The sequence below is a fragment of the Cricetulus griseus genome (assembly GCF_003668045.3).
Source record: "Cricetulus griseus strain 17A/GY chromosome 1 unlocalized genomic scaffold, alternate assembly CriGri-PICRH-1.0 chr1_1, whole genome shotgun sequence".
Classification (NCBI taxonomy): Eukaryota; Metazoa; Chordata; class Mammalia; order Rodentia; family Cricetidae; genus Cricetulus; species Cricetulus griseus.
Window position 1 is genome coordinate 188,202,699 of NW_023276807.1, and position 14,338 is coordinate 188,217,036.

General features: G+C 42.4%; 1 protein-coding gene across 1 annotated transcript; it reads left to right on the forward strand.

Moving 5' to 3' along the window:
• Nucleotides 1-203: 203 nt before the first annotated feature.
• Mettl6 (methyltransferase like 6) lies at nt 204-11,881 on the forward strand. The gene is given in 6 exon segments (XM_027389522.1): nt 204-561; nt 1,845-1,979; nt 5,729-5,899; nt 7,852-7,993; nt 11,481-11,622; nt 11,624-11,881. Coding segments are annotated over 6 exon segments (891 nt in total). The 5' UTR covers nt 204-291; the 3' UTR covers nt 11,655-11,881.
• Nucleotides 11,882-14,338: the final 2,457 nt, after the last annotated feature.

The following is a 14,338-nucleotide window of genomic DNA, read 5'->3' on the forward strand; positions in this document are numbered from 1 at the left end:
GGAGTCGGTATAGCCACAGTCACAGCACTTGGAAGGCTGAGGCAGGAGGATATACGTTCAAGGGACAGCCTGGGTTTCTTCCAGAGGAAATTCAAAGCTAACTTTACATAACTAGACCCTGGCTAACAGAAAAACAGGATGGGGAGGGGAGTGGGCAGGCTATTACAGAATCACTAACTAGAATTTCTTTTTTTCCTGAGTAGCATCGTCCGCTGCTGAAGCTGGAAAGTCACCTGGGGAAAATGCACCAGAAAAAATCCTGTGTCTGCAGGATCAGCACCAATTGTTCAGATGGTCAAAGACCAGAGAATCTTTAGCAGAGTTGAAGCAACTGCAATGGCTTCTTTCCAAAGGAAAGGACTGCAAGCGAGGATGCTAAGCTCTGAAGAAGAAGAGAAACTGCAAAGAGACCAAGCTTTGGTGTCTGATTTTAAACAGCAAAAACTGGAAAAGGAGGCTCAGAAGAACTGGGACCTTTTTTACAAAAGAAACAGTACCAATTTTTTCAAGGACAGACACTGGACCACCAGAGAGTTTGAGGAGCTAAGATCATGTAGGGAGGTAGGCTGGGGTTTCTCCAGCCCCTGAGCTATCTTCACTTGCACTGAGTAGAAGAGAGATCTTTTAATTGCATGTAGTGTGTGCTCCCAGCTATGTACCTTGGGTGTCATTCATTAGCTTGGGCTAGATGGCAGTAAGCCCCAGAGAGCCTTCCCAGCACTGGAATTCCAAGCATGCTTCACCATGCCCAGCTTTTTCCGTGAGTGCCCAGGGTTGAACTTAGGTCCTTGTAGTTGTGTGACAAGCACTTTACTGACTGCACTATCCTAAAGAAAATTTATGAAGCCTATCAAAATGTACCTAATGTTTGGTTTTGAGTAATTTTGGCAATTTCTGGGGCTGTTTAATAGGAAAGAGCTTTTAAGGTTTCCCTTTTAGATTTATTTATTTTATTATCTTACATGTGTGTGTTGCCTGCATTTATGTCTGTGTACCATATGCATGTCTGGTGCCAGTGAAGGTCAGAAAAGGGCATCAGATCCACTGGGACTGGAATCGCAGACAACTCTAACTTGCCATATGGAAGCAGACAATGGAACCTGCGTCCTCTGGAAAAGAGCAGCACATGCTCTTAACCACAGAGCAGTGGCTACAGCCCCTTAATGTTGTTTTCTACTTATTTAAAACCAATCTGAAAGTTCGAAATATTAAATATTCTGAGTAAACTTTAGTGACAGATTGAAGCTGTGTATAATAGTTAATGGTATTAGTTAATGAACCATTCACTGTAACCCTTTTCTAAGAATTTTACATATTTAAGCTTCATAGCAACTCTATGAAGTCCACTAGCATTCTCATTTGAAGGAAAAACTCAAGGCACAGAGTGCAGAAATGAGTTACCCAAGGGTAGAATACAGGGGCAAAAGAGCAGCTGGGATTTGAGGAGAAAGTTAGCCCCATAGTATCTGCACTGTACTAATGGCTGGGTTTTTGGTTGTTTTTTATTTTGTTTTGTTTTGTTTTGAGACAGGGTTTCTCTGTACCTTTGGAGCCTGTCCTGGCTATAGGTCTATAGACCAGGCTTGAACTCCTGTCTCTGCCTCCCAAGTGCTGGAACTAAAGGCATGCCCTACCACTGCCCAGCGTTGTTGTTGTTCTTAATACTAAACTGCCCAGTGTTGGGTAATTATAAATGAGGTACCAGTATTTTTCCCTTACTAGTTATGTTGTTTAATAGCTTCATGAGGTTAGAAAAGTCTCTTTTTTTTGCTAAACCTTTTAGCTTGGTGTATTTCTTCGTTATGCAAATGTAATGTGCTGTAACTTTTGTGTTCATTCCTCAGTATGAAGATCAAAAATTGACTTTGTTGGAAGCTGGATGTGGGGTTGGGAACTGTTTGTTCCCACTTTTAGAAGAAGATTTGAATATCTTTGCCTATGCCTGTGATTTTTCTCCAAGGGCAGTTGACTATGTTAAGGTAGGTACACCATATTCTGCTCTTTGTGATTTTTTAGACCATTTGTCTAATTCCAGTCCTCTTCTAGTAGCTTACCAGCTATGATTACCAAAAATGTCGTTTTCTTTTTAATGTTCATGTAAAAACATTTTGATGCAAAGCAAAGAAAGAAAATACTAAATAGTGCCTCTGTGCTTCATTCATATCATCTGCTTTATAGATTTGCTTCTGTTAATTTGCATTAGTGAGTCAGGTTAATGTGACCAGTGTTGTGCATATGCTTCTCAAAACTCATATGCACAGTCCTCTGTGATGAATAATGGAGGAAATAAAAATCCCTTAGAAGAATGTGAATATTTAAATTTTAATAGATAGTGCCACTTTTCCCTTTAAAAAATTATGCCAACATATGTATATATATTTGGGGAGGTGGTTTTGAGACTCTCTGTGTAGCTCTGGCTGTCCTGGAACTACCTCTGTAGACCAGGATGGCTTTGAACTGGAGATCCTCCTGCCTCTGATGGGATTAAATGCATGTACCACCACTGCCTGGCTTCCAGTTTATAGTTTTACCAGTAATATAAAGGTACTCTTTCCTCTATTTCCTCAATATTTTTGTTTTTGCCAATCTTCCAGAAAAAATAATGTCTGTTGAAACTGCACATATTGGGTCAGTAGATACTGAAGTGAATAGGGATTTGTAATCAGGAGTTGGGCTGTATTGATACTGTTGGTACAATTTCTGTTATATTTTGTTGTCGCTCTGAGTACCGGACACTTAAAATACCCTTGGTGACTTTTGTCTTGCTGGCTCTGGTTCTCTTTGTGCCTTGCCTGTTTCTAGCTGCTGTAATTTCATTTTCTGGAGACTTTTGGGTGGGGTGAATAGTGCATATCCTTCTTGCCCTGCCCCTCTGGTTTTGAACTGTGCAATAGCTTTGTATCTCAGAGTGTGGCTTTTCTAAGTTTTTCTTTTCTATTTTTTAAAAGATAGATTTATTTACTTTATGTGTATGGGTATTTTCCCTGCATGTATGTATGTGCACCATGCTCAAACCCATGGAGGTCAGAAGACAGTTGTGAGCTGCCATGAGGGTGCTGGGAATCATTGCTAGGTCCTCTGGAAAAATAGCCAGTGCTCTTAATTTCTGAGCCATCCCTCCAGTCCCATGAAAATTTCTATTTCTTTTCTTGCCCACCCTCTCCCAACTGTGGGAGTATCTGTAATCTTGGGTTTAGGAAGAGAAGGTCCTCACCACCTTCTTCCCGGAGTTACAGTGGTACTTTACTGGTGGTCATAGGCTCCAACTTTAGGTTGCTTTTCTCCTGCAGAGACATCTTTTCTTGCTAAAAGGATGTGAGGAAAAGCCAGCACTAGAAAGAGCAGCATCTTCTTTGTGAGAGCCTGGCAGTATCTCTGGTGGAAACACATTCATCCGAAACAGCCCCTATGGCATCATCTTTTAGTGACCACTGTCAGTCCCAAACCAGTTGCTAATTTTTCAACATTGTCTTTCCAGACTGCAATCTCTGCCTCAGGTAAGCAAACACCTGGGGCTTGGATCTCCCCGAAGACACTTGTTTCTCTCTAGATTTTAGGGTCATGGGTTCTGTGATTTTTCTTATTTGATGGTTTCACAGACACATACATGCCATGCCACTATCCTAGTGGCTTTTTTTTTTTTTCCTAGTATGGGAACCATGTCTTTCCATTTGAGTTCATCTCTAAGCTAAAACTAGAAATCTTTAATGTATCTGGCAGCTGGTTTTCCCGAACACAACACATTGGAGTATTCATTATCATTATTATTGACCTATTCATCTGACTGTCATCTTCATCTTGACATAAAATACTAAATTCTCACATATATACGTGGGTCTATTTGAAAATCTTCTGTCTTGGTGAACTGTTTGTCATCATTCTCAAACCACATTATTTTATTACTATATTTTGTAGTATATTTTGATGTCTGTATTTCCTTCTATTGCTAAAATTTCTTTATAGGGAAGTCATAAGTGAGGGCTGCCCGTTGAAGCACAGTCAGACAAAGTTCACTCTGGAAACCAATGAGTTTATTAGGCTTTCTTACAGAGCATATGTGGGGGATTGCTTACAGTGCTATGAGTGCTCCACACCCAACAGACTACACTTGTAAAGCTTTTACCAAGCAGGGATGAGGGCTTTCCTGTATCCTTCTAATGGAGCATCCCCTCCGTTACCCCATGCCCCTGAAGTAGGGAGCAGCTGAATATTCCAGTGAAGGTCTGGTGACCCTCCCCACCCTTCCAAGAGGTGTACATAGTCAACAAGCCTGGCTGCGATAATCCTTTTGCAAGGGTGCACAGCTAAATTCCCCAACATAGTAGTTGCTTGGCTTGAAGAACAGTCACTCTCAACATCTAGTTTATTCGTTTTAAAAACTTACTTTTATGCTGGGCAGTGGTCTTTAATCCCAGCACCAGGAGACAGAGGCAGGTGGATCTCTAGAGGTCAACCAGGGCTACACAGAGAAAAATATTGACTCTTGCAGAGCTGGAGAGACAATTCACTAGTTAAAAGTGCTTACTGCTCTACAGAGGACCTGGGTTTGATTCCCAGCACCTCCATCTGGTGGCTAACAACTGCCTGTAACTCCAGCACCAATGGATTCAATGCCCTCTGGCCTCTGAGGGCACCTGTACTTACATGTACATAGGTAAACATAAAAAAAATAAATGAATCTTTTTTAATACTAAACATTCCCACCCAGTAACCTTGCAAATTAATTTATTCGGGTCCCTGTTTACAGGATTAAAAAACTTACTCTCTTCCTTGATGATACATGTGCTGGAACCTACTCACCAACCAAAATATGTACCAGGAATATACTTGCTAGAAAGAAAGGTAGGGTCTACGGCCACACCACCCTGAATGAGCCTGATCCTGGAAGCTAATCAGGGTTGGCCCTGGTTAGTACTTGGATGGGAGAAAGAAAGGTAGGTTAGGATCTTTAGTCTTTTATCTTTAGGAAATGTGCCACATAAGAACTATGGAGGCAGGGTGAACTGTATCAGTAGGGTGAACTGGAAGAACTTCTCATAGAGTGTAAGCTTGTCAGGGATAACCAACGGAGGGTTAGGAAGCAGCTGCCAACTTTGTATTATATTATCCTTTTGGAAAAACAGGCCTCTGAAATACTTGGTTTTTTTTTTTTTTTTTTTTTTTTTGTTTTGTTTTGTTTTGGTTTTTTGAGATAGGGTTTCTCTGTGGCTTTGGAGGCTGTCCTGGAACTAGCTCTTGTAGACCAGGCTGGTCTTGAACTCACAGAGATCCACCTGCCTCTGCCTCCCTAGTGCTGGGACTAAAGGCATACACTACCACCACCCAGCGAAATACTTGGTTTTAAATAAGTGACAAACTATACTCTGCCCTCAGGTAAAAACAGTTTGCTGAGCTGGGCAGTGGCAATGCACACCTTTAATTCCAGCACTCAGGAGGCAGAGGCAAGCAGATCTCTGAGTTCAAGGCCAGCCTGTTCTACAAAGCTACACAGAGAAACCATGTCTCAAAAAACAGAAAAACAAACCAAAAAAACCAGTTTGATGAAATGCTGCCTTGCTCCATATACAATATCAGACATTACTCCCCCCCCCCCCAATAGCAAGTGACCATTCTGTGTAGTAGTAAATACGTAGAGACAGGATTTTTCTTCAGTGCTGTACATTCATACCTGTATCAGCAGGGTGGTTAATTAAAATACTAAGTTCTTTCTGTTTTTTTCCCTTTCTAGCAAAATCCTTTGTATAATACAGAGAGATGCAAAGTATTCCAGTGTGACCTCACTAAAGATGACCTCCTTGACCATATCCCACCAGAGTCTGTGGATGCGGTCACATTGATCTTTGTGCTCTCAGCTATTCACCCTGAGAAGATGCACCTTGTCTTATTAAATGTGTACAAGGTTAGTGATTTGATGTCTGTATGTGAGGGTTGGCCACCTTGGCTCACTTGCCTCCTCCTCTGTAAGGCTTGTGTGCTGCAGTCCCAGCATCTTCCCATTTTCAGGGGTATACTGTAGCTTGCATGGGGGAGGGATTCTCTGGCATGAAGCAGCCACTGTAGCTCTGGGTTTGTACAGTGCCGTGGCTGCACTTCAGAGCAAGGAAGATGCTGCAGTTACCTGGGATCCGCAAAGTGAGATGACATGTGATTAAGTGGGAAGTGCATTCAAAAGGCCTAGATTCTAAGCTGGGTTCACTACTTGGACAAGTTCCTTCAATACTTCAAGCCTGGTTCTATACCTGAAAAATGTTGGTTAATGCTTATGAGATGGTAGCAGTTGAAGAAGATTAAATAAGATGTATGGCATGGGCCCAGCACTGTGCTTACCCTCTGCTAAGTGTTCCACAAAGCCAGCCATTGTTACATTACTACTGCCAACAGTATTCTTATTAGGATGGCAAGAACCTGAACTGTTGTGGACACCAGGAGGCTATTGTAGCATGCCTATAATCCTAGTACTTGGGACTGAGGTAGGAGGATTGCCATGCGTTCAAGGCCAGCCTGAGCTATAGACTCTTCTGAAAATAAGCCAGCATGATGACATACAGCTTCAGCACTCAGGAAGGTCAAGAGTTCAAGGTCATTCTCATCTATAGTGAAAATTTGGAGCTAGCCTGAGTTATTTTATACTCTCTAAGTATAAAACAACAACAACAAAAAGAATGTAAAAGCTTTACCTGTTTCCTTAGTGCTAAATCTGAGAATATAAGTGAGTGATGTCACTGCTTTGGAGAGCTGCAGTGGAGCATTCATGTAGACACTGTAGTCATTTTCGAATGATTTTCTTTGTATCATTGGTGTGGTGACAAACACCTATAATCATAGCACTCAGGAAACTAAGGCAGGAGAATTTCTATAAGTTCAAGATTAGCCTGGGTGAGCCAGGCATTGGTGGTGCACGCCTTTAATCCCAGCACTGGGGAGGCAGAGGCAGGTGGATCTCTGTGAGTTCAAGGCCAGCCTGGTCTACAGAGCCAGTTTCAGGACAGGCTCCAAAACAATACAATCTCAAATAAATAAATAAATAAAAATAGAGGGTTGGGGGAGGATATGACTATGCAAGTGCATCAGCTCACTCTTTTCCATAGGAGACAAAACCTGTCACAAAACCTGTGGCATCTGTCATTTTAAAACAGATGTGTTATTTTCGAGATGATGTGGGTCTGTGGAACACCTGTCTGTGGAACTTTCTTGGGGTATAGAGTAGGTGTGTACACACTGTCTACAGCACAGATAGAAGGCAAGCTCTGAGGAAAGGATGACTTTCCTTATTCTTCCCAGACAGACTTCTGATCCAAAGAGCAGAGGGTCGGGCCAGAGCCCAGCACTTGAGGGCAGGGGAGCAGTGTTGGAATCCAGCAGGGAGTCTCACACAGGAGCCCTTCAGAGCTAAGTTGTCAGAAGCAGATAGCTGGAAACAGTCTAATGAGGGAGATGACTCATGCCTTCTGGAAGGCAGAGTATGTCTTGTGTGCTTACTCTTATGTGGGGCTTGAACGCTATGATCCATTACAACCAAAAAATAACTTCTAAGCATTGTATTTATTTTTGGTTTTTGGAGACAGGGTCCTCTTGCTATGTAGCCCTAGTGGGCCAGGCACTCACTATGTAGGCCAGGCTAGCCTCAAACTCAGAATGATACTCCTGCCTCAACCTTGTGAGTGCTGGGATTACAGGTGTGCACCACTATGCCTGACATGTTTTTTAAAAGCAACCATTCATATTAAAGGTATTTTAAATGCTTTCTTTCATAACTACCACAGGTCTGTGTTTTAATTCCTAATGTCATCAGATTGTATTTTATTTGACTGGGTTCCTCTGAGTTATATGTAATCTCCTTTACTTTTGTAGGTATTAAAACCAGGCAGAAGTGTCTTGTTCCGTGACTATGGGCTGCATGATCATGCCATGCTTAGATTTAAAGCTGGAAGCAAACTTGGAAAAAATTTTTATGTCAGACAAGATGGAACCAGATCCTATTTTTTTACTGATGGTAAGAGGAATGGAGTATCTCCTCGGTGTTTCATTCTCTGTTTACTTGACTGCATCATCAATGGAGTGCTGCTTGGGCAACTGTGTGGCCATGCTAGCACAAGTCCCAAGTCCTTAGAGCAAACCCTGACGCACACCACTTCCCAGTACCTGCTGAGTCAGACTCGGCTCTGGCTTGTGGGGAGTGACGTGGGATAATGTTCTTGTTCACTGTAAATATTTGGCACTCATATTGGTTTAATAAAATGATGATTGGCCAGAAGCCAGGCAGGAAGTATAGGCAGAGCTACAGACTAGGAGAATTTTGGGAAGAGAAAGGCAGAGAAGCAGTCGCCAGCCAGACGCAGAGGAAGCAGGATGAGCATGCCATACTGAAAAGAGTTGCCAAGCCACATGGCTAAACACAGATAAGAATTATGGCTTAATTTAAGTTGTAAGGGTTTATTAGTAGGGCTGGGCCTTGGTGGTGGACACCTTTAATCCCAGCACTCAGGAGACAGAGGCAGGCAGATCTCTATGAGTTCAAGGCCAGCCTGGTCTACAGAGGGAGTTCCAGGACAGGCTCCAAAGATACACAGAAACCCTGTGTGTGTTGGCGGGGGGGGGGGGGGGGGGGGGGGCAGTTGTTAGTAATAAGCCTGAGCAATCGGTCAAACAGTTTATAATTAATATCAGTCTCTGTGTGTTTATTTGGGTCTGAATGGCTGCAGGACCAGGTGGGACAGAAAAATCCATCTATAGGGGAACCTGAAAGCCTCTGCTGATGTTGGCTAGTGAGTAAGCCTGGGAGAGTAGACAGGCCTCAGACATGTCTTGTGATGCCAACAGGAAGAGCCTTAAGCTAGTGGTGACAGAGGTTACTTTCCCAGACCGCAGGCAAATCCTTCTTGAATAAAAGTGATTAGATCTGTTTTCAAATAGACAAACTTGCTATCAGAGAATACTGGGAATGTAGCTTAGTTGATAGAGTGCTGGCCTAGCATGGGTCAGATTCTGGGTTCAGTCCCCCCAACACTGCATAAACTGGTATGGTCGCACACAGGACTTAGTCCCCAGCAATCCAGAGGCAGAAGCAGGATGATCAAAGATCCTGCTGGAAAAATAATTCAGCAGTTCAGAGCACCTATTATAATTCCTGAGATCTGATTCAATTTCCCACACCCACATGGTGGCTTCCATCTGTACCTCTAGTTCCTGGGGATGGGGATCAGACACCTCCTCTGATCCATGTGGTAAGCAGGTGTGTACATGGTGCACATACTTCATGCAGGCAAAACACTCATACACAGAAAATAAACAGTTCAACGTCATTCTCTCCCTCAGCAGTTCCTGGGCTACATGAGACCCTGTCTCCATAAAATGGTTGCATCTGGGAGGATGGCTCAGTAGAGTGTTTGCTGCAGCACCCCAGCACCCTTATGAAAAGCCTGGTGTGGTAGCATGTCCCTGTAATCCTGATGCTGGGAAGGCAGAGACAGTAAAGATCCCTGGAGCTACTGGTCAGCTAGTTTTTTGTTAGCAATGCCAGGTTGGTGAGAAATCTTGTCTCAAGAAGTAAAGTAGACAAGGACAGCCAGGGCTATAAAAGAAACTCTGTCTCTAGGGGGAAAAAAAAAAAAAAAAAGTGGAGGGCTGGAGAGATGGCTCATTGGTTAAGAGCACTGTTTGTTCTTCCAGAGGACCTAGGTTTGAATCCCAGCAGCCACATGGCCACAAATGAAATCTGTAACTTCATTTCCAGAGGCTCTTTGGACTGCTGTAGGCACCAGACATGCAGGTAGTACACATACAGACAAAAGATTGGTGAACATAAATAAAAACATTTTTTTAAAGTGGAGAGTGTAATAGAAGAAATATTGATTCTATTGCACACAGATGTGTACACATGAACACATAACATCCCACAAACAAGACAATAATAGAAAATACTTTAAAGGTCATTTTGGATCAGAAAATGCTGAACATAATTTCAATTTTTAGGTGTTTCAAACATTGGTTTAAGTCTGCCTAGTAATCTGGATGAAAAGATCCTTTATCTTTTTATAGCTTAGTGGATTTGGAGGTTTTTTTTTTTTGGTTTTTTTTTTTTTTTTGTGCTGCTATGGCTTGAATCCAGAGCTTCAAGCATGCTAGGAGAGTGTTCTACCACTATGCTGTATCCCTAGTTCTTTTGCTTTTGGGTTTTGGTTTTGGTTTTTGCTTTTGTTGTTTGAGACAGAGTTTCTCTGTAGCTTTAGAGCCTGTCCTGGAACTTGCTCTGTAGACCAGGCTGGCTTCCTACTCACTGAGATCCATCTGTCTCTGCCTCCAGAGTGCTGGAATTAAAGGCATGTGCCATCACCACCCAGCTGCTTTTTGGTTTTAGGGTTAGGTTTGTTTGTTTCTCTGTTTTTAGAAATTTTTTTAACTGTATTTTATATGTATGTGTTTTGCCTGCATTGTATGTGCACCATGTGCGTGCCTGGTGTGTGTGGAGGTCAGAAGATGGTGTCAGATTCCCTGAGACTGAAGTTATAGTTGTGAGCCACTGCAGAAACTGAGCCTGGATCTTCTGCAAGAACAACAGGTGCACTTAACTGCTGAACCATCTCTCTAGCCCCATAACTTTTAGTATTTTGAAACAAAATCTCAGTCTGTAACCAAGGCTGTCCTTCACCTTACAGCAGTTCTATTTTTGCCTCATAGGTATATACAACCCAACTTACATTTCTATTTCTTGAAATGTTATTTTAGATATAAACTAAAAAGTGAGTGTTTACACGTAAATATACAATGTCAGGTGAAAATGAAGACGACTAAGGGCTCTGAAATGGCCACATGTGGTTAACCCATTAGAAGTGATTAGGAAGCCCCGGGTATCTGCATAGAGCTCCAGGGCACAGCCTCCTCGGTGATGCCCTGAGTAGGAGTCCATCTGTGCTCTTGATTCTACTTATTTGGTCCATTTCATCTGTGTGATGTTTTGCTGGGGTGAAATTATCCTCAGGCTCTTACACCACCTGGTGATTCCTCATTCTAGTCACAGATATTCTTCCTTTCTGTAAGTTGTTTCTTTCTACTCAGATTTGTATTTACTAATACATGAACAAGCCAAGTTAGGTACACCTTTGTTGAAGCTTTATTGGAAGTTTCTGTTTGGGTCCTCAGACCATGAGAAGTAGAAATGTGTTTTTAAAAAAGGAAGGAAGGAAGGAAGGAAGGAAGGAAGGAAGGAAGGAAGGAAGGAAGGAAGGAAGGAAGGAAGGAAGGAAAAGAAAGAAAGCGCTAAAGAGGCTGAGGCATAAGCATTAAAAATTTCAGGCCAGCCAGACATGTAAAGTAAAATCCTATCTCAAGGAGGGGAAATCAAAGAAGAAACATTTAAAAACAAATGAAATGAAATTTAGCATTGAAGTTTTCATTACAGAAAACAACAACAACAACAACAAAAAGCCCTGCAGCCCATCTCAGTCCTCACCCCTCAGAACTCACCACTGCTTGCTTTCTAGAATTCCTGGCGAAGCTCTTTGTGGATGCAGGTTATGAAGAAGTGGCAAACGAATATGTGTTTCGAGAAACAGTGAACAAAAAAGAAGGCCTGTGTGTGCCACGAGTTTTCCTTCAGAGCAAGTTCCGGAAGCCTCCAAAGGACAGACCCTACCATTGACTCTACTTCACTTTGAAGAAAAATGTTTTAAACTCCTTCATATACTTTTATATTCCAAATTTTTTAAACTACATTTGTAAGTTTTATATTAAGAAGTGAGGAGATAGCTCAGCAGGTAAAGTGTTAGCCGTGCAAGCTTGACCACCAAAGGTGTGACCCCAGGAATCTGTGTCTATGATGATGATCATGGACTAAACCTCTGAACTGTAAGCCAGCCCCAATTAAAAGTTTTCCTTCATAAGAGTTGCTTTGGTCATGGTATCTCTTCACAGCAATAGAAACCTTGAGACAGACTGGACCCTCCCTCAATCACTAAGAAAATCCCCTATTAGGCCTACCTGCAGCACAGTCTTTCTCAATCAAGGTTCCCTCCTCTTATGACTGTAGCCTGTGTCAAGCTGATATAAAATCAGCCAACACACTGTAAGAACAGAAAACTATAAACAGTTTGAAAACAACAAAACACTGCAGTTCGTAATACACAGTAAGCTAAAGTGTTTTAACCAATGTTGTTGGTATGTGTTATGACTGCATGCAGTGGGTAAGGTGTACATGTGTGTCACAGCCAAGCTGCAGGATCATTACACAATGCATCACAGGTAAGCATTGTCAGAATGGCCTTGGATTCATTACACCTTTGATTCTGAATTAGCTTGTTTGGTTGTTGAACATTTAGAACGTTTTTATGACCCTCACATTTAGTTATCTGACCTTGTATGGGATCAGAACCCACAGTTTAAAAGGCTGGGGCATAAAGACACTGTTGTCGTTATTCATGGGACTTTGTGTGTCTTCAGGCCACACAATAGACAACACAAGGGGAAAACAGGACTGAAACAGCTCATACTTTTTTAGCCTAATTGGTCTTTTTCTGGTGTCTCTTGTTTGTCATTTTCTCTCTAAATCATTTATGTATTTCTTTAACACCAGTGTTCTAAACACTGTTGTCCTCTGCTGAAGGAACCTATCATGGCTTTCTGCCTGATTCTTCTGTGTGTGTGCACTCACAGCCATCCGTAACTCCATTTCCAGGACATTTACCACTATCATCCTGCTTTCTCTGACACCAGGCATTCATATGCTGCACATACATATATGCAGGCAAAACATTCATATACCTGGATAAATCTAAAAACAATTGTTACTTTTGAGACTGGGTCTCACAATGCAGCCCTGGCTGGCCTGGAATATTCTATGTAGATCAGATTGGCCTCTGCTGAGAATAAAAACATGCACCACCATGTCTAGCTGAGATATTTAGTACTTTGTTTTAGTTTTTCGAGACAGGGTTTCTCTGTATTGCTTTGGAGCCTGTCCTGGCACTCACTCTGTAGGCCAGCCTGGCCTCGAAAACTCAGAGATCTACCTGCCTCTGCCCTTGCCTCCCGAGTGCTGGAATTAAAGGCTTGAGGTAAATTCTAAGGAAACGAGAATGAAGGAAGTTGAGTTCAAAAATAGCATAAGCTAAGTAAAGGCCTTGTACTTAGGAGATCTTAGAAGCTAGATCAGTTACAAATGTGGTTTCTTAGAGAGGGAGCCATCACTTTCTCACTGGAGAGAAACCCGGGGCCTTTGCTCCTGAGTTCCCATGCCTTGTGTCTCCCTCCTTGTAGCACCTTTGACAACTTCACCAATAATGAACACAAGAGCCACTGTCATTTTGGCTAGTGTCAGGGGTCTAAACAGGTATTTGGTCTGGCGGAGATGGCTGAAAGGAGATGGGAATCCCTGAGTACTGGTGATGGCCTGGCAATCTTGCCAATCCTCTGACCAAAGTGAGAGACTGGTGAGATGGATAAATAGGCTTGCCACACAAGCACATCCCGAGAACCCAAGTTAAAAGCTGGTGTGGTGGTGCATATCTCTAATCCCAACACTGCTAAATGGAGGTAAGAGGAGAATCACCTGGAGACCGTCAGGCTGGCTAGTGTGGAATAAACAGCCCAGCAGAAACCAGAAAGCTCCTCGATGAGGTGGAAGGAGAAAAACAACCACCAAAAGTTTTTCTCTGATCTCCACATGTGCACCACGGTACTTGGGCCCATGTATTTACATTGACACATGCACACAACAATCATTTTTTAAGTGAGGGTTTGATGTGAGTGGACAAAGTTTTTTTTAATTACACATTTATTTATTTATTTATGTGTATACATGTGGGTAGGTATGCATATTTCACGAAGCATGTGTGGAAGTTAAGTGGCCAAGTTGCTGGAATTGGTTTTCACCTGCTACCATGCGGGTCATAAGGCTTGGCAGTAAGTACCCCTACACTGAGCCATCTCCCTGAAGAGCCAACCTTTACAGCATTACCATTGCACACACAACAGCCCCAGAGACCTAGTGAACTCTGCTCAACACTACCACAGAAGATGGTGTGTGTGTAGTACTAGTAGAGTTGGAGGTACAGTGTAAAATATACCACACAACAAGCACACATGTAATTTTATGCTCTGTGGTATGGTTAAACAGATTGCACACATTAGTATTAACAGGGTTTGAGTTTGACCATCCAGGAGCAAATAGAGGACTTGGTCCATGTAATTAGCCATGCCCCTGCACCTAACTCACATGTTCAAGACCAAGGTCTCTAGGGCTGCCATCAGGACTAAATGAGACCATCCACATCAGAGAGCTTTGCCCATACTGTAAAGCATAAAGAGTGTGAAATTCAGTCAACTGCTAGTTATTTCTAAGGTT